This window comes from Heptranchias perlo, chromosome 27, assembly GCF_035084215.1.
Source record: "Heptranchias perlo isolate sHepPer1 chromosome 27, sHepPer1.hap1, whole genome shotgun sequence".
NCBI lineage: Eukaryota > Metazoa > Chordata > Chondrichthyes > Hexanchiformes > Hexanchidae > Heptranchias > Heptranchias perlo.
Window position 1 is genome coordinate 32,707,604 of NC_090351.1, and position 20,367 is coordinate 32,727,970.

Below are 20,367 nucleotides of genomic sequence, written 5' to 3' on the forward strand. Positions count from 1 at the left end.
CCATCAACATCTGCCTATTTCCAGCATTTTACGTATTTAGATCCATAATTAGATCAGTCAAATTCTGCTTCAATCACACATGACAGACTCAGCAGGGGCATAAAACAGGGAAGGAATTACAGGGGTAGATTCTCCATCTGCCCTCCCCCCACCGAGTGGTGTTCGGCCGGCCGGCGGAGAGTGTCAGCTGACCTCCCTCCAGAAGGCCTGGTCCACTTTGAGGGTCGGACCTCATCAGTATCAAGAGTGGGCTGCGGGCTCAATATTGGCCATTCTTCGGGCCTGGATAAAGGTAGGTCCGGAGAGGGGGTGGTCTCAGGATGGGGATGGGGGAACCTCATACAGCAGTGGCCCAGGTTGTTTCTAAATGCAGTCCGGAGGAGCACTCCTGATCCTCCCGTCCCCACAAAAATAACTTACCTTCGCTCAGTACGTAGCACTCTCGTCTCCGAGTCAGAAGGTCATGGGTTCAAGCCCCACTCCGGGGACTTGAGCACATAATCCAGGCTGACACTCCAACGTGGTACTGAGGGAGTGCTGAACTGTCGGAGGTGCCACCTTTCGGATGAGATGTTAAACCGAGACTCAGTCTGCCCTCTCAGGTGGACGTAAAAGATCACACTATTTCAAAGAAGAGCAGGGTAGTTCATCCTGGCCAATATTTATCCCTCAATCAACTTCACGAAAACAACAGATTATCTGGTTATTAACACATTACTCTTTGTGGGACCTTGCTGTGCACAAATTGGCAGCTGCATTTCCTACATTGTAACAGTGACTACACTTCAAAAAAGTACTTAATTGACTGTAAAGTGCTTTGGGACATCCTAAGGTCGTGAAAGGTGCTATATAAATGCACGTTTTTCTTTCTTCTGGGCACCAGCTGATAATGTGCGGACCTTACACAGCACATGCTCTCAGTACCGTCCTAAAATGGCAATGGGATCCTATGTATCTCATAGGACACTGATTTGCATATTAAAGGAGTCTAATGCCTGATTGAAGCAGGAGCTCTGGACGCCCTTTGGAATATGGCATCGGACACACAGTCGGCGGGAGTGGGGTGATAGGTCATGTCCCACCGTTTCCAAGGCGATACCATACCGTATTCATCAGGCGGGAGGCCTCAAAATCTCCCCCACTGACTTCACTTTAAGTGAAAGGATCAATAAAGGAAGTGACAGTAATTTTCCATATAATAGAACTCATTGGGCGCTAAATCGGGGTGTGTAGCATCCGTTGTTTCAGCACTACGCGGCCTCCCGAAGTGCCAAGATGGCGTCTTGGCCGTGCACGCACGTTTCCAGCGTTACGTTTGCCGGATCCCATCTTGGTATAGGAGTTAGCACAGGTGCAGAAAACGAACGCCGTAAAGTAACGAGAAAATGGATACAGTTCAGTGTGCAACGTTGATTTAAAGTGATAGACACTATTTTGGGACTTGTCGCTCATTTCAACGCACAGTCTTAACCCCGACCATCTGAACACGTCTTAGAGTGCCTGAAGGAGCCCCATCAGCATTATTTAAAGGGACCATGCAGGATTTACAGATTAGTGGCTGGATTATTGCTTCTGGCTGCTGAGATATTAGTAACTGTTTTTGGAGGTCTCCCATACTTGAATACTAGGACTAGGGGACAGGGCCTAACATTTAGAGCCAGGACGTGCAGGAGTGAAGTTAGGAAATGCTTCTACATGCAAAGGGTGTGAGAAGTTTGGAACGCTCTTCTGCAAACGGCGGCTGATGCAAGCTCAATTGTGAATTCTAAATCTGAGATTGATAAATTGCTGTGAACCAAGAGTATTTAGGGATATGGGGCTAAGACGGGTATATGGAGTTAGGTCCATCATGATCTCATTGAATGGCAGAACGGGCTTGAGGGGCTAAATGCCACTGGCACTTGCTGCCTCCTGATATGCACCTTCTCCTGCAAGAAAGTAGGACGTGCATCTGGTTGATGTGCCTGTCATGGTTGAATAGTTGCCAGAGTGTGTGGTCTGTGAGTTGTGGGTGGGCGGCTTGCAACAGTGGCAACGTGTAAGGGTGAGAGGAAGCATCTGATTGGAAGAGTTGAGTACTGATGGAAAGAGTTTGTTGGTATGTGGGTGATGGGGGGGTGTAGTGTGTGGGGCAGCGGATGTTGCTAGTGGTGCAGTTGGTAGGAGATGCCACTTGACAGTTGACCTCACTCACCTTGACCACTCATGTCAAAGCATTGAACTTCTTCCTGCACTGCGTCCGTGTTCATGATGCTGTGCGCCTGGCATGGACTTTGTCCACCATTACCTCTTGGGTATTTGTCTGGAGAGTGCCCCCCAACCCCCACCCCCACCTCTTGCACCAAGGTCTCAAGTGCATCAGCAAAGAACCTTGGTGCGGGAATGGACGAACTCAGATCGGCAAATTGGTGAGGACTGGCATGCAGATTGGAGGATGTGGGGTTTAATAGCGCACAACCTTTATTCAATGTTTTAACATAACTCATCAGTTTGTAAACATAGGGATGGGAGTGGCATCTGTGTTTTGCATGTGCAATGTCTGATCTCCATTCAGACAGCAGACTGTTATTTTCAGCAAATAACAGGTACCTGCTACCTTTAAGAGATTTTTAAGAGACAGCTCGCCTTTAAGAGATTAGACCGCCCCCTGTTGTTAGAAAGTGCAAATTGCATGGAATCCTCATTCAACGCCGATTTCCATCGCAAGTTGCAGGTAAGTCCTCCAGCCTGACAAAGGCCTCGCCCTGCCTGCACAGACGCCATTGGGCACGAGGTAATAGCGGATCAAGCTACCTCCGCCCAATAACAGGCCCTATCCTATTTTCCCCCATTGTATCTTTGAAATGCTGCTCCTTCTGTTTGATGTTTGAAGTGCCATGCTGTGTACACTTGTACATTTCTGATAATTTATACTACCCTTCTGACCCAATGACGCTGAATAGAACTAGTCTCTTATCAGGTAACTGAAGTGATATTTGCCAGACTGTGGGTGTCAAGGTGAAATCATTAACAAATATATGTATAACAGTCCAAGGAAAGGGTAAATGTAAGTCAGAATACTGTAGCAAGGGCTTCACAGAATTTTTCAAAGAATTAATGTGAAACCATGTGTGTAGATATTAAACTAGTCAATAGTTTGCATTTAAAAAGGGCCCTTAACTTGGTAAAACGTCCCCAAGGCACTTCACAGGAGTGTATTCAGACAAAAATTGATACCGAGCCAAAGAAGGAGACATTAGGACAGGTGAGCAAAACCTTGGTCAGAGAGGTTGGTTTTAAGGAGTGTCTTAAAGGGAAAGAGAGAGAGAGAGAGAGAGAAAGAAAGAAAGAGAGAGAGAGAGAGAGAGAGAGAAAGAAAAAAAGAAAGAAAGAGAGAGAAAGAAAAAAAGAAAGGAAAGAAAAGAAAGAAAGAAAAAAAGAAAGAAAGGCAGAGGGGTTTAGGGAGGGAATTCCACAGCTTAGGGCCTAGGCAGCTGAAGGAATGGCCACCAACGGTGGGGCAATGAGAATGGAGGGTGGACAAGTGGCCAGAATTGAACACGAGTCCTGCCTTACAAAGCACTGGATAATCTATATACTGTACAAGAGCAAAAGAGCACTTTGAAACCCACAGCTTATGGAAATTGGTATTGGACTAAGTATAATACTGCATTTACATTACAGCAATTCTCTTCCAAGAAGCCCTCATCTGGTGGCAACGCTGTAATGTAAATAAGGAAGTGTTAGTGCCTCTGGTTTTAGGGAAACCCATGTTAGGAGGAAGTTTTTATCCACTTACACTGCTACCAGCAAACATAAATAGCCATAGTAGGTAGTGCTGGTCACCCATTCTCGATGGCAGTGGGCATACTGACCCCACGGCCCAGCCGCTCAGGCTGGCATTGTGAATTCTGCTCTATGGAGAAAGTGGCAAGGTGAAGAAAAACATTTAGCAGATTGTAGCTTGTGCACAGTTTCTCCATCGCTCACAGGGCTCTGACATTTGCACCGTGAGGCGAGTGGAGAGGATTCCACAGCACCAGCAGCCTCTGCACATTGCAGAGCCTTGTCAAATAGGAGTCAGTGTTCCCCTCCAGTCTGACCTGCCGATTTAGCTATCTCCAATAAACCGTCTTACCAAATGTAATTAAACAGTCAGTCATAATGTTTCGCCAGTAATTTTAAAGGTTCTCCCCTTTTGATATGCTCCAGGTTTCTGGTGCTGCAGCGATCTATATGAGTGAGGACGTGTCAAGCGATGAAAATGATAATGATCAGGATTTGGAACAGGTAAGAAATGTTGAAGCCAGTTGCACCTGATGATCACGTACTGCCAATCTCTCCATTCCCCAAGAACGTAGAAAAGAACAAATGACCCTACGGTACCTTCCTCCCAATCCTTAGATCCCTCCCCCCGCCTTTGACCATTTATACTTCACTCATATTGGGAGCTTGCTACCAGGTCTACTGTTGCGTGGGCAGAAAACTCTCAATGCTGTTGGAGGAGACATGCGTGCCCAGCAAGAAGGCCTTTTCAGCCTTGCCATTGCAGCATGGCCTCAACTTCCAATGCAAACTCAGAGGCTGGAGGCAGAGTCGGCCAAAATACACGCGTGGCCAAAACAGTTTTGCTACCGCCAGGGGGAGGTAACAGCAGTAAAGAAAATGGCAACTTTTAACAGATTGCGCCTATTTAAAAGGTCAATCCTCTCCTGCAATATGAACAGAGCAGTTTCAACAGCAGCAGCATCGCACCCAGCACAGTAGAACCACTTCAGGATAAATGGGCCATTAGTCATGCTCAATTCCACAGTACATTCCCTAATTAATATTTCATGCTCCGACTTTCACTGCCCGCTCTTAAGTCACCAAATTCCCCTTTTTTCCCTCACTTTATTAACTGCACGCTTCTACCTAAAACTGGCGAATGATATTCAAATACACTGGTGTTTGTTCTCTGGGAGAACAGCGGACACTTGAGACCTTCGAGTGCTATTTCTTCCCCCCACCCCCCCAGCCCCCTTTTGACTACATCTTTGTACTACCAGTCCCTAATACAGGTCCAGTAGAAAGCAATGTTTATTTTCTATGACTCCGACCCCCGTTCTCATGATCCCCAAAGCCTGAGTTCTGGGCACTGTTGGAGGCTTGAAGGCTGTCTAACTGATACGATTATGCGTGGTTTGCAGTGGGAGTACCACTTCTTGCTGCCATTGAGACGTGATCAATTTCTAAGCACCTAGAAACCATCATATACTCCAATAGAGTAGAGACGGTAGAGTAGGATAGATGAAGTTATAAAGACTAAATAATCTGCCACAGATGTCTGAGTTCCTCCTTTTGCACCCTAATCTTCCAGCATTACATGTACTACATATATATACAAGCTTCTGAAGATAATGGCCATGGCATTAGTGGACATAGGCCAATACGCTTTGGCTGCCATTGCACATTTTAATTAGGGAACAAAATACTGTTTTCCTGCTTTGAGCAAGATTGGCTGACTGTCAAACAGGCAATTTCAAGTCTGTGCCACAAGTCTGTGCCAGGTTCTGCATAAGCGAAGGGATCTTTTGCTTGTCTTTCTAGCTCAAATATCAAACCTGAGCCAAACTCAGGATCTTGAAGGAACCACCTCCCCTTTTATATCGACTGGGATTTGAACAGCAAACATGTTTTAGTGGTTGGACACTAAAGCCTAGACTCTCCGTGCCAGCCATACCCAATGCGAGGGGAGGGGGGGGGGGGGGCAGAAATCAACTCCCAAGTGTTTAATATCTCAACTCATCCTCACATTAGAAAAATTACACAACTTGATGATTTATTTTGTTAGTTTTTAGACAATTTATGTAGGACTTCTTCATATCTATCGACATTCCCATTCACTGATTTAAAAACCTGGGTACAACAATGCTATATTACTTCCACAAAAACTGATACCAGAGAATTTAACCGCAAATAGCTATTGAGGTAGAGTCGATGAAAGAGAAATAACACTTGAAGAAGAAAGATATTAAGTGGCACAGACAAAGTGCAGGAGAATAAACATAGTAACAGTTTCAGGCTAGAGAAGTCCTTCGGTCCATCTAGCCCACCTATCCACGGTATTCCCTTGGTTCACTTCTAATTATCTTGAATCCCATTTGTTGACACAAACCTGTCTAGTTTTTTCTTGAAACCCATTAAAGTTTCTTGTTCCGGTAATCTGTTCAACACACTTTCCACCCTTTTAATGAAAAAGTTCCTCCTACATATCCTATTTTGTTTTGCTGACCTTAATTTGTAACTATGACCCCTTGTGCTTAAATTCTGTACGGGACAGAAAATCATACTTGGATCTAAATTGTCCAAACCTTTCTTAATTTTAAACACTTTGATCATATCTCTTCTCAAATTTCTCCTTTCTAAAGAGAGAAAACATCCAGGGCCATCAATCTTTCCACATACATCATTCCCTCAAGTTCTGGGATTGATCGTGTACCCCTTCTATGTTCCAGCTCCAAGAATTGAATATCCTTTTAGAAATGAGATTAGAGTATATATATCTCTGATAGTGGGAGCTAGCACCAACACATACACTATGGGCTGAATAGACTCCTTGTGTATTGAATTTTCTGATTTTATATGCAGCTCACATGGTTTGCAATGAGCTTAGACAGACCCAAGAAAATTCCAGGTTTATTTTGCTGAGAGTCAGCTGGTTTCAGCTAATGTGGGCATATTAGCCTCATCTCTGGGCTCAGGAGGTTCAGATTGACCAAGATTCCCATTTGTGATCACTTTGCAGCAAACTCACCACCACCATACAAGTTGAATAAGCTGCCAACACTCTCTAGTAAAGAATGGCCACATGGGTGATGTACTGGGAGCTGTTGGGGCAGAACTGAACCTTCCAAGAGTCACCTTTATCAGGAGGAGTAAGGGAGGGGAATTAGAGGGAAAATGGGAGGCAAGAAATAAATTTAGCGCGCACTTGTTTTAACATCAATTCTTAATTGTTTGAGAGATATGACCGTAACAAACCTTGCAAGGATGAAAATACACACAAAACGTTGATGCAGAACCTGTTTTCTGCCACCAATTATTGCCGTTTAATGTAGAGCAGTTTCAAAATGAGCTAAGATATTAACGGTTTAATTACTTCTCTGCACTATTTGTAGTGAAGTGATTAAAAGATCTGCAGTCATTTCCTGCATTATCTTTTACCACAGTCTAATACTTAAACTCACTATTGACAGCTAGATGGTTATCTAAAGTCCGCTCTTGGTTACCAGGTAGATCCTCTCTCAACCTCCTCCTTCAAAATCACATTCTTTAATGGTTATTCTGAAACTGTAGAACCATCTAGTGGTGAAAGGAAGCAAGTAGCACCTGTTTCAACATCAATAACTTATTACTGATGCTGTTAGTTGATTTTAAGCTTTAGAAAAGTATTGTTTCTGTTCACGAATTTGCATTTATATGACATTTTATTACATCCTCATGACATTCCAAAACGCTTCACATCCAGTGAATGAATTACTTTTGAAATGTGATCACTTTTGTTATACATGAAAACACAGCAACTGATTTGCACGCAGCAAAAAATGCCATGGGATCTTTAACATCACCTGGACAGGCAGACAGGTGGCTGGTTTAATACCTCTTCTGAAAGACAGCACCTCTGACAATGCAGCATCCCTCAGGACTTCTTCTGAAGTGTCAGCCTGGAGTGAGTCTTGAATCTTTAACCTTGTGGCTCAGAGACGAGACAAGGTGACAGTTAACAATTGAGCCAAGCTTACTATTAATATGCAATTGTTCTTTCCCCCCCCCCCACCCTCTGTAATACCATCTATTCATTTTAGGCCACATTTCTTTTTCCATTCCCAATGCCAAGTAGCATTCCTGAGTTGCTCGGGCAGGCAGGTGACCAATGTTAATGCAGCTTCAACACTGGCTGTTAAGAGCTGTGCAGTTTGACTCACTGCCTGATTTCTGCTACTCTCTCAGGAAGTACTTCAAATGTCAGCTTTCTCGATTGGTAGAATCCTCGTCTCCAAGTCAGAAATTGGGGGTTCAAGTCCCACTCCGGGAATCAAGGATATATTCTAGGCTGATACATCAGTGCTGCACTGTCGGAGGCGCCGTCTTTCGGGTGAGACAGTAAACCAAGGCCCCACCTGCCTGTTCAGGTAGACCTAAAAGATCCTATGGCACGATTCGAAGAGGAGAACACAGTGTCCGCCCAGTATCCCAGTCAACACTCCTCCCTCAACCAACACCACCAAAAACAGATTAACTGATCATTTATCTCATTTACTGTTTGTGGGACCTCGCTAATTGGCTGCCGCATTTGCCTACATAACAGCCACTACACTTCAAAAGTAATTCATTGGCTGTGAAGCACTTTGGGACATCTTGAAGACGGGAAAGGCACTATATAAATATAATGCAAGTTCTTTCTTTCTCAACTGTGATCTCTGGCAGCCTTGGTGAGAATCTAAACTCACCATATGAGAATGCATGTCTTGTCATCTCAAGGCCAATGGATGAGTTCATCAAGGTAGTGTGCACAGATCTACCTTCTATTTGCTATTCAGCTTCAATTTGCAGAAGACTCTTTAATTGGGTACCTTCAGTAAACTGATTTGTCTTATTCCAATCGCAAAGAATGTTTGTTGTTATTCAGAAAGCCAGATAAAGAGCAAGGCCCACAGTAAAGAACACCAAGGTTGATAATAGGAGAGATGATAAGATAAATCAGGATGTAATGAGGTGGTACCAAGCTTCAGTTTGCAAAGCCTGCAGACTGTAGGAGGAAGGGAAGATTGAGGGAGAGAAGGAGTTCTACAGTTTAGGTAGCCTTGGAGTACGTTATAATAGTAGATTAACATTCTTCTTTATTTCTGAGCTCAAGTTGAAGGATGTTAGTGCTAGGAAATGAAATTGGTGTCTTCCAGCTTTCAAGTCAGAGAAGGAGGCTATTTGGCCCAACAAGTCTGCACTGACTCTCCGAGAGAGCTATCCATTCAGTCCCATTCCCCTGCCCTTTCCCAACACCATTTTCAATTTTCCTTTTGCCAACATTTATCCATTATGTTTTAAAAGCAATATGAATTCTGCTTCCACTACTGTTCCTGGCATTCCATGTCCAAAAACCTTCAGTGTAAAAAAAACCTCAAATTCTCCTTTTATTATTTTGATGATCTTAAATTTCTACCTACTAGTTACTGACTCACTGACCAGTGGAAATAATTTTTCCTTATTTGCTTTATCAGATCTCCTTTTAACTTTCTCTGTTCTCGAGAAAAGTGGCCCAATTCCAATGGTTTTTTGTCATAACTAAAGCCTCCCATCCCTGATATTTTCTTAGTGAAACTCTTCAATCTCCATGATCTTGATCTCCTTCCTAAAGTAGGGTGTCTACAAGTGGATACAGTATTCTAACTGTGTCCTAACCAATGATTTGTATAGATTTAGCATTAACTCTTTGCTTTTGTACTCTATGCCCCTATTTATAAAACTTAGGATCCCTTATGCTTTAGATTATGGGATATTATAACACTTTTACAGACCGAGAGTAAGTACTGCTATTGGATATTGGAATAATAGTGCATTATTAAATTATAGTTTTGAAAAAAAATTAATCTGCCTTTTTTCCTTCTCCTTTACAAAAGGAGTATAACAGAAAGTCCTTTGTGCTCTAGTTGAATTAAGCAGACCACGCTATAATTAGCATTTGTACTTAAAAGTCTTCACTTTTCTTTTCTCCCTACAGGTCATGTTTGGAACAATGTTTGACAATAATGTTGGGGACCATACTGTTCTGTGAACAAATTCTGGAAGTACTGAAGATCAAATGCAAGTGATTTGCACTCGAAGGCACAAGAGCTTTCAGAACAAATAACTTGGCAAATGTGTATTGTAAAGTGCTTTGCACTGGCTTCTGATACACTAAGTAATGTGGAAAAGGGCATAAATGTGCAGGCACCAATTATTAGTTAAAGTGTGCATCTTTTTCTCGGTTGTAGTATACTATTTTCTTATTTAAAACACAATGATTGGACAAGTCTTCTCATACTCATATGGAATGTCTGATTTGGCTCATGTGAAAATACGTACTATTGTACTTAGTTAACTATGTTAGCGTCCCCGCTGCAGCCAGCAGCTCGCCTCTCTGAAGGGATGCTAAAAGTAGGGGCTCCCACTTTTAAGGCTAATGTTTTTTTAGGGCGTGTTCAGAAACATGGGGAAAAATTCCAGCCTGAGGTCATTTGCAACGTGAAGTCTTACCAAAGAGCGTAAGGGTGTCAGATAAAGCACTGTGCTGCACACAGACAAAATTACAAGAGAATACAGTGCCATTGCAAGAGAAGTGAAGATGACAGATACCCAAGTGCACTTTCCAGTAGCAGTCAGTGGATAGCAATAAGGACCAGTAACCCCGGCTGATATTTTTCCCTCCTTAGCCCAGGCACTGAAGTTAAAATGCAGTGCCCCAACTGAGATCAGCTAACTCAGGACAGACTGGGAATCGAACCTGGGACCTTCCTGGTTTGTATGGGTCAGCAACATGGATACAACACAAGAGTGCATTCATCCTCTGAGCCACTTGAGCGAGCATTTAAGCAGGATTGCAGAGAAGCAGTTTAAATGGTTTAATTTTTTTTAACATGAAACTGGACTCAAAGAAGTAACACTGGGGCAATTTATGTTCCATGAAGTAATTTAAGTTATTGGGTTCGGTGAAGCAGACTACATTTTAAAGAATGGAATGTGGCTTAACGGAGGTGCAGTCTGCATTCCTTTAACGTTACGTGACTGTTATTCTGAAGGTCCTTAATTAAGCACCGTAGTCACTGCCTAATTGTAGAACAAGCTGTTGCCTTTCGATCAGAAAAGCAAAACCCACTCCTGTGCCATTCCCCCACCTTTAGTGACACAAGTGCATTTAATGCATGGCTGCAACATCTCAACGTAAGTTATACTGACAATACAGGAATAGGGTCGGGTTTTTCATGTTCATAATTATGAAATATATAATTAAAGTAATAAATTAATGTTTTGTTGCACTCCAGTGTAAAATACATGCAATTGTTATTTAACTGATAAATACTAGTGTATGCTAATGATATATTAATAAATATAATATATTACCAGTATCCTACTTGTCATTTTTTTTAAAGAAGTGTCGTAAATAATATTGTAGTTTGAGGTGCCTTTCTATTCCCAATTATGCCCATGTGATTTTAGCTTCCAAATCTAAGGCAATTGTGCTATTTGGTAAATTATGGAGAATCACCAAATCATGGTTTTGACAGTGGATTTACTTGCCTGCTTTAAAAATTCTCAATGTGTGTCTGTGCCAGGTCTTTGCTAAATCATTAATTTGCTAATCAAAACTAATCCACTGCCCTGCTTTCTCTCTCTCTCTCTCACCGTCTATCTTCCTCTGCTTCAAATATTTATCCAATTTTCCTTTAAATGATGCAATGGTCTCCGCCTCAACCATTCCTTGTGGCAAAGCATTCCATGCTCCAACAAACCTTTGTGTAATGAAATTTCTTGTAACCCCTCCCTTCATTCTCTTAGTGATAATTTTAAATTGATAACCCTTCGTCACTAACTACCCAACCACAGGAAAGTCTTTCCCAATTCACTCCATCAAAACAGTCTCTCAAGGTTTTCTTCATAACTACAGCTTTCCATCGCTGGCATCATCTTGGTGAATCTACATCGAACACATACAGAAAGGCTTTAATGTCCTCTTCATTATGGGATGCCCAAAACTGCGCACAATACCCTAACTGTGGACTAACCAATGTTTTGTACAAATTTAGAAATACTTCTTGGGTGTCAGCCATGGCTCAGTTGGTAGCACTCTTACTTCTGAGGCAGAAGATCGAGTGTTCAAGCCCCACTCCGATGACTTGAGCACAAAACCTAGACAGACATTCCAGTGTAGTACTGAGAGCACTGCTTTTGGATGAGACGTTAAACCGAGGCCCCATCTGCCCTCTCAGGTGGACATGAAAGATCACATGGCACTATTTTGAAGAGGAGCAGGGGAGTTCTCCCTGGCCAATGTTTATCCCTCAACCAATATCACTAAAAAACAAGTTATCTGGTCATCATCACGTTGCTGTTTGTGGGACTTTGCTGTGCGCAAATTGGCTGCTGCGTTTCCTGCATTAGTAGACAACGCTTCGAAAAAAAAAGTACTTCATTGGCTGTAAAGCGCGTTAGGACATCTTGGGGTTGTGTAGGGTGCTATATAAATGCAAGCCTTCCTTTCTTTTATTCTTGTACTCTTATGGGGTAGATTTTAATTATTGGGCGGCCAACCAGTGAAGCATGCTGGTCAGCTGCCTGATAGTCCCAACGGGAAGGTCTCATTAGTATTTGGGGCCAAATGGATTGCAAATGGAAAATAAGTCCTCTGGCTCCACTCCACCACACAATCGTGCATCCCAGCTAGCCTGTGAGCTGGAAGGGAGGTGGGTCCAGTGGGGAGGGGGCATCTGACCTCGGTTGGGGGCAGGGGGGGTGGAGGTGGTGCGGGGGGAGTGGTGAGGAGACCTGGAGTGGCAGCGACTCAGGCACGTTCCACCCAATCCTGTCCTAAAGTAGTAATTGGAATCCTATGTACATCATGGGTCCTCAATTTGCATTTTAAATGGGGCCCACCGCCAGACTCAGACAGGTACTCCAGCCGCCCAGTGGTAGGCCCGGGGGGGGGGAGGCAGGGAGATTGAAGTGGCCGCAGCAACAACGGGTCAGTAAGACATTCGCCCCCATTTTCGGGGTGCTACCGCTCCATCTCCGCTGGGCTGGCAGCCTCAAAATTCTATCCCTTTACCATTTATAAAACTCAAAATGCTGTTGGTCTTTTTATGACCTTATCTACGCTTTCAGGCAAACAGAGACTGAGAGAAGAAAAGAAAACAGAACAGCAATCAGAGGCTGAAATAAAACAGACACAAAGAAAAACACTGGCAATCAGAGGATAAGAAAAGAAGCAAAGGGGAATAGCTAAATGTAAATATTTCTGTACAAACGAGTGAGAAAATAATAAGAGTATGGAAACAAGTTAATTGTTTCCAGACTTAACTTGGTTTGCTCTCACTTAAGAAGAATTTCATAGCAGTATAGAAAAAAAAATGTTTACAGGTAGAACCTGATCGTGATCTGGGAACAAGGAGTGACTGAAACTACAAGTGATTTCTTCAATAAAGCTGCTCCAACATTGAGAATACAACGGTGCCTAAAACGGAGAGTCTGGAGCAGAGACATCAACTACAAACTAAGACCTTGTCAGTGCATTAACTGAGACTGATGACAGCTGGAGTTTAACAGAGAATAAACAGAGGTTAAATGCCAGAAAGGTTGGTCCATAACAACAGCTAAAACAAATCTTAAAAAGTCTCCTGAAAATAAACACAAAGCCAATTTATTTTTATTCCTTTCCCTTTTAAAATGTTATTTTTTCACATTTTTTAGGATTCTCCATCTATGGTATTCACAGTTCCTTTCCTGGGAGTGAGCACAAGCCTCTTAGCCCCAGGCCTCCATGAGATCTTTTGGAACTGTTTGCTAGTAGGTGCAGAAGACGGGCCTAGGTTTACTCATTTTCCAATTTCCCTTCCCAGCAAGCAAGATTGGCAACTAATTTTAGTTTTAGTAACACTTCCAACCACATACTTGAGATCAAGAACTTGTCAGCTGGGGAAATAAAAATGCTGAATAGTCCTTCTACCAATTATAGAACAATGAACTGGTATATCTATCCAAAACGTTCATTGACTCCAGGAGCCAAGCAGAATCAGTTCCTCGTCTCAATATAGTATTTGTAGTTCTCTGAAGTTTAGGTCACAGTTAATTAGTGACGTGATGACCTCAGATCCCAAAGGGTCGCACCAACATTTTTGCTAAAATTACCTGCTGTGGTCAGTTTGTTCAGCAGCTAAACCAAAGTTCCTTTAAGGGACTGCTGGAGGCTGCCACCCAAAAGGTAATATTAACATATTTTACTTACCTTATTGTGGACCCAGAATTGCTTACCTCCACCCCGACCTCAATTCATCTGCTGCTGAAAACGTCGTTCAAACTTCTGCTGTATTCGATCTCACACCAAGCCCTGCTCACCCATCAACCATCATGAGTTCAAATCCCACCACGGCAGCTGGGGAATTTAAATTCAATTAAATAAATAAATAAAAAAATCTAGCATCAGTAATGGTGGCCATGAAATTACCAGATTGTCGTAAAAACCCACCTGGTTTACTAATGTCCTTTAGGGAAGGAAACCAGCCATCCTTACCCGGTCTGGCCTATATGTGGCCCTCTGAAATGGCCTAGCAAGCCACTTAGTTGTCAAGAAGGTGGCTCACCACCACCTTCTCAAAAGAGGCAATTAAGGGATGGGCAATAAATGCCGGCCTTTCCAGCGACACCCACATCCCATGAACGAATAAAAAAAAAACCCAGTCTTTGCTGAACTACATTTCCCCAACACCTTAAATTTTAAATTCTCATCCATGATGTCTTTTCCACCCATAGCCACCCCTCCTCCCCTGAACTCTCCTCTATCTGCGGCCACTTATGCATTCCACCATCCCTCCTCTCTCTCTCTCTCTCTCTCTCTCCCAAACCCACCACCTTCCTTCCTTCACTCCACCATTGGTGGCCGTCCATCAGCTGACTGGGTCCCACTATCTGGAATTCCCTCCTTAAAACCCCTCCGTCCTCCTCTACGACCCTCCTAAAACTACCTCTTTGTCCAAGGTTTTGCTCATGCCGCCTAATCTCTTCTACTTCAGTGTCTGTTTTTCTTTACACCTCTGTGAAATACCTTCGGATGTTTTCCTACATTAATGGTGCAAACACATAGCACCTGCAATTCCATCAGGTCCAGAAGAGCTGTTGAGAAGAGACCAGGTTGCACCCCACAGGAAAGAGGGAAAAAGCTGAGAGTTGCCATCCTGCATTCCTTTAACACACTTGCTTAACTGCAACACTGATTGAGGTTCAAGAGCCAGTTGCTTATCTTCCCTTGTAGCAACGTGAAGTATATTTTACAGGGTAAAAAAGGGGGAGAAAAGCTAAATAATGATAGATTACTTACTTTGCAGCATCCTATTCATTTTTCAAGTGTTATACATTCCCAATGTAAAATTTAGGGATATGCACACACAGGTATCACATGGCAAGTCCAAGGAAGCCATTGCTATGCATTACAAAGGTAACCAATCAATCACAGAGACAGGCATAAGCAATGCATTATAGAGATACCAATTGATACAGATAGATCCATTGCATCTCACTCCTTTGTTCATGTATTTCTCCATCTTTTGCCTCATGATTTGGTCGATAGATTCTCGAGAGTGAGTCTGCAACTGGGATTCCTTTGCCTGGCCTGTGCTGGGCATCCTAGTCGTACATTAAGATCATGTTCTGCAGCCTTGGTGCTGTGGATAATGGCTTTCATGATGCCCTCAAGTAGTTTGTGGTCAGATTTCATTTTGACCTTACGTTCTTACGTTTATTGATCGACACTTATGAACCTATTACTGATCCTGACAGTAACCAACAGGCTGAAAAAATGCCTGGAGTTTGTGCTGCACCCGCCACTCGTCCACCATATATGAAATAGCTGAACCTGTAAATATGGCTTGGTTCAGCCAAGTTCAAGTCTGAAACTTGCTAAATGCACCACCACCCAACTGATGCTGAGGGGTGAGAAAAATCAGGACCTGGATAAGGGGTTAGGAATCCATACATACAGACAAGTAAAACTAATGGATCACAGACACAGATTCATCCAGGTAGACCCAGTGTAGCCAGTTCATTTCTCTCCAGCTAAAGTCATTTGCTTCTCATGTAAGATCTCTCGTTGCCAAAGGTTTGTCAAAAATGACTCTCGGCTCTCTACAGCAGTGTTGCTCAATAGAAATCACTGATTAGCTATAGGTGTTGCTATGTTTTAGCCACACGCACTCATTTTAGTCGAAAATGTCTTACATACAGTACAGGTAAATATACTTCATGTGTATTCTTACTTAACAAACATCTACCATTCAGTGCAAACTTTGCAGTCCCTCTCTTTCACCAACGTTTGGAATTCTGGCATGAATTTCTCAGATGCAGCTTCTAGTTTTTGTCCAGTAGTTGCAAGCAGTACTTTGACTTCATCAAAGTGATTGTTGAGACACACCAGACCCACCCTTACTCTCCATCCAGAAAGCAGTTGGATGCCGGCTGCCCTTTACCAGGACATATCCTGCTGGAATTGCTCGTTAATGGGTGGGCTTGCTTTCCTTTCTTGGCCTGGAGCGGTTAATCTGATTGGTGGAGCTGACCACGATGACAGCTCCCTTCTCCGTACAATGTTGTTCATATTCCCAAGGTGTTTTCACCCGATTTACACATAATTTTAGCAGGTAACCAATAAGCAGTAACCAAGGCAGTAAAGCACACACAACGATCAAAAAACACTCACACATTCTGCCTTTCGTCTTACGAAAACTCTCCAGTGGCTGGAGTCATAACTAGCACAAAGGAAGATGGTAATGGTTGTTGGTGGCCAATCATCTCAGCCCCAGGACATTGCTGCAGGAGTTCCTCAGGGCAGTGTCCTAGGCCCAACCATCTTCAGCTGCTTCATCAATGACCTTCCCTCCATCATAAGGTCAGAAATGGGGATGTTCGCTGATGATTGCACAGTGTTCAGTTGCATTCGCAACCCCTCAGATAATGAAGCAGTCCATGCCCACATGCAGGAAGACTTGGACAACATCCAGGCTTGGGCTGATAAATGGCAAGTAACATTCGCGCCACATAAGTGCCAGGCTATGACTATCTCCAACAAGAGAGAGTCTAACCACCTCCCCTTGACATTCAATGGCATTACCATTGCCGAATCCCCCACCATCAACATACTAGGTGTCACCATTGACCAGAAACTTAACTGGACCAGCCACATAAATACTGTGGCTACAAGAGCAGGTCAGAGGCTGGGTATTCTGTGGCGAATGACTCACCTCCTGACTCCCCAAAGCCTTTCCACCATCTACAAGGCACAAGTCAGGAGTGTGATGGAATACTCTCCACTTGCCTGAATGAGTGCAGCTCCAACAACACTCAAGAAGCTCGACACCATCCAGGACAAAGCAGCCCACTTGATTGGCACCCCATCCACCACCCTAAACATTCACTCCATTCACCACCGGCGCACTGTGGCTGCAGTGTGTACCATCCACAGGATGCACTGCAGCAACTCACCAAGGCTTCTTCGACAGCACCTCCCAAATCCGCGACCTCTACCCCTAGAAGGACAAGAGCAGCAGGCACATGGGAACAACACCACCTGCACGTTCCCCTCCAAGTCACACACCATCCCGATTTGGAAATATATCGCCGTTCCTTCATCGTCACTGGGTCAAAATCCTGGAACTCCCTTCCTAACAGCACTGTGGGAGAATTTTCACCACACGGACTGCAGCGGTTCAAGAAGGCAGCTCACCACCACCTTCTCAAGGGCAATTAGGGATGGGCAATAAATGCTGGCCTCGCCAGCGACGCCCACATCCCATGAATGAATATGAAAAAAAATTTTTACCTACAAACGAACATAAAGGTTGAAGTGCATACATCATACAAATATGAGTATTGAGGTCACATGCCCAACAATAATGTCTCTTACTCATTTTTTATTTATTAATCAAAAACACAATTAGCCACATCTGGATTTCCAATTAGCCACATGTGGCTAGTGGCTAATGTATTGGACAACACTACTCTACAGGAATAGGTTAGTCAGACAGTATCAAACATTCTAGGAACATAGGAACAGGAGTAGGCCATTCAGCCCTTCAAGTCTGTTCTGCCATTCAATTAGATCATGGCTGATCTGTATCTTAATTCCGTTTACCCGCCTTGGTTCCATATCCCTTAATACCGTTGCCTAACAAAAATCTATCAATCTCAGTTCTGAAATTTTCAATTGACCCCCAGCCTCACCACCTCTTTGGAAGAGAGTTCCAAATTTCCACTACCCTTTGTGTGAAGAAGCATTTCCTGACTTCACTCCTGAATGGCCTAGTTCTAATTTTAAGGTAATGCCCCCTCGTTCTGGACTCTACCACTGGAGGAAATAGTTTCTCTCTATCGATCCTATCAAATCCTTTAATCATCTTAAACACCTCAATTCAATCACCTCTCATTCTTCTATATTCAAGGGAATACAAGCCTAGTCTATGCAACCTGACCTCATAATTTAATCCTTTTAGCCCCAGTAACATTCTGGTGAATCTGCGCTGCCCCCCCTCTAAGGCCACTATATCCTTCCTGAGGCGCGGTGCCCAGGACTGAACGGAGAAGGCATAGTAGGCCAAAGTTTTCAGGAGAAACACACAAAAGAAATGCTCTTTATGTCATAAAGTAACATCAGAGGCCAATCAATGCTCCTGGACATCATTTGAATAGGATGGCAATAATCGACAGAAAATGGCCATGATCTTGAAGCACCATATGGGGTGAGTTGGACCCACAACTGGTACATCATTACATTTTATCTTGTGTTTTCCACCCTATTTCTTGTTAAGTCTCTCCACAGTATGCTCTGGAAGGGTGGACACTGGATCGATCCCAACCCTCTGGTAATGCCACCTTGCAACTAACCAGGATGTGCATAAGAGTGGCCTGAGGTGACTTTCTGTCCAATATTTCCATTCCTATTGCAGGGAAATAAGTGGACTCTGTTTGGCATGTTCCCCTTGACTAAGATCAAGAACTCACCATCATTTGCATAACAGTGAACTGCACTCATTTGAAAAGAATAATTTATTGAAAAATAATTGAACCAAAGACCCAGATCCTCTTGAAATCCATCCCAAATCACTACCAAGTGTAGAAAGAACAAGATGGAGGCACTGGGTGAGTTTTTTCCTCTCTTCTCACAAACTTTAGCTGATGTCCACAAAACAATCTGGCCCATGTAGCTTCCATGTGGATATCCTTTAGGGAGCATCGTAATCAGGATCAAAAGTGTGGATTTTGGAAGTATGGACTGACTCTACCACTTGCTTTGGCTCCCAGCCCTGAACAACTATTGCTGATTTAGTCAGAAATCTGCCAGGCGTCTCCAAACTTCTCTGCAGGATTAAAAACAATCCTGCTTTTCTCCTGCACGTACAACATATAACGAGTGAGAGGGCTGCAGTACCATTCCGGCACCAAAATAAAAGCTGTCGCCTTTGAATTTATTCTATACATACAAACGATGAATTTAGGAATGAGTTGTTTTTCCTACATTTTTCTATTCATAATTTAGAACATTTAGATATTTACAAAAGAGAAAGAACTTGCAATTATGCAGCACTTATTACATCCGCAGGATGTCCTAAAGTGTTTTACAGACAATGAATTACTTTTAAAGTGCCGCCACTGTTGTTTTGTAGACAAAGATCTCAGCAGTGAGATAAATCACTGGTTAATCTGTTCTGGTGGTGTTGGTTGAGGGATAGATGTTGGCCAGGACACTGGGATAACTCCCCTACTCTTCTTCAGATAATGCCACAGGATCTTTTTAAGTCCTCCTGGGCAGACAGGACTCTGGTTTAATGCTTTATCCCAAAGACCACACTTCCAACAACATAGAATTCCTTCACTACTACACTGAAGTGTTGGCCTACATTATATACTAGAGCGGGGCTTGAACCCATGACCTACTGCCTCACAGGTGAAAGTGCTACCACTGAGCCAAGCTGACATTTAAATTACACTTAATTCATGTTTTGCAGATGTCATACATAAAAAGAGAAATATTTGGAAAGTCTTTTAGTGCTGTAGTAACCTAATGAGTCATTAGCCCCGATTTTAACCTAACCCGTCCAGTGGGCAACTGATGGGATTGGGTCAGACGCCCATTTTACACCCTGCCCGATTTTAATCTCTATTGAAGTCAATGGTGGCTGAACTGAACCCGTCCATTTCCCGCCTGATGGGTTAGGTTAAAATGACCCCCCATTAGTTCAGCACAAGATCCAAGTCTATTTTAACACTTAAATCTTCAGTATAAAATTCCATTTCCACAACATTAGTCTCTACAGCTCATTCAGTGATTAATAATTTAGTGGGTACAAGCATATCAATATTTCAATGCAGACAATGTTAATATGCAAACATATCTCCAATTACTAAACTAATATCTCAATCATACTCCTCTTACTAGTTATTAACTCACATAGATTTTAAACAGATCAGAATTATACATGGGCTGATGTAGCTGTCTGAAGCAGTTCCATGCAGACATATTCTGTATACAAGCTTAAACACTCAAAGTCCGGACCAGAAAGAATGTGAATTAAAAGTCCCACATTCCTTGAATGGATTCTCACAGTCTTGGCA

At 43.1% G+C, this 20,367-nt stretch overlaps 1 protein-coding gene across 1 annotated transcript in view; it reads left to right on the forward strand.

Annotated features, from left to right (window-relative positions):
* LOC137344546 (solute carrier family 26 member 9-like) overlaps positions 1-11,123 on the forward strand; it is an 84,927-nt gene extending 73,804 nt beyond the window's left edge. The window contains exons 21-22 of the mRNA XM_068007592.1: positions 4,192-4,269; positions 9,740-11,123. Coding sequence (XP_067863693.1) covers positions 4,192-4,269; positions 9,740-9,793 — 132 coding nt within the window. The 3' untranslated portion in view covers positions 9,794-11,123. The remainder of the gene's footprint in view (positions 1-4,191; positions 4,270-9,739) is intronic.
* The last annotated feature ends 9,244 nt before the right edge of the window (positions 11,124-20,367 follow it).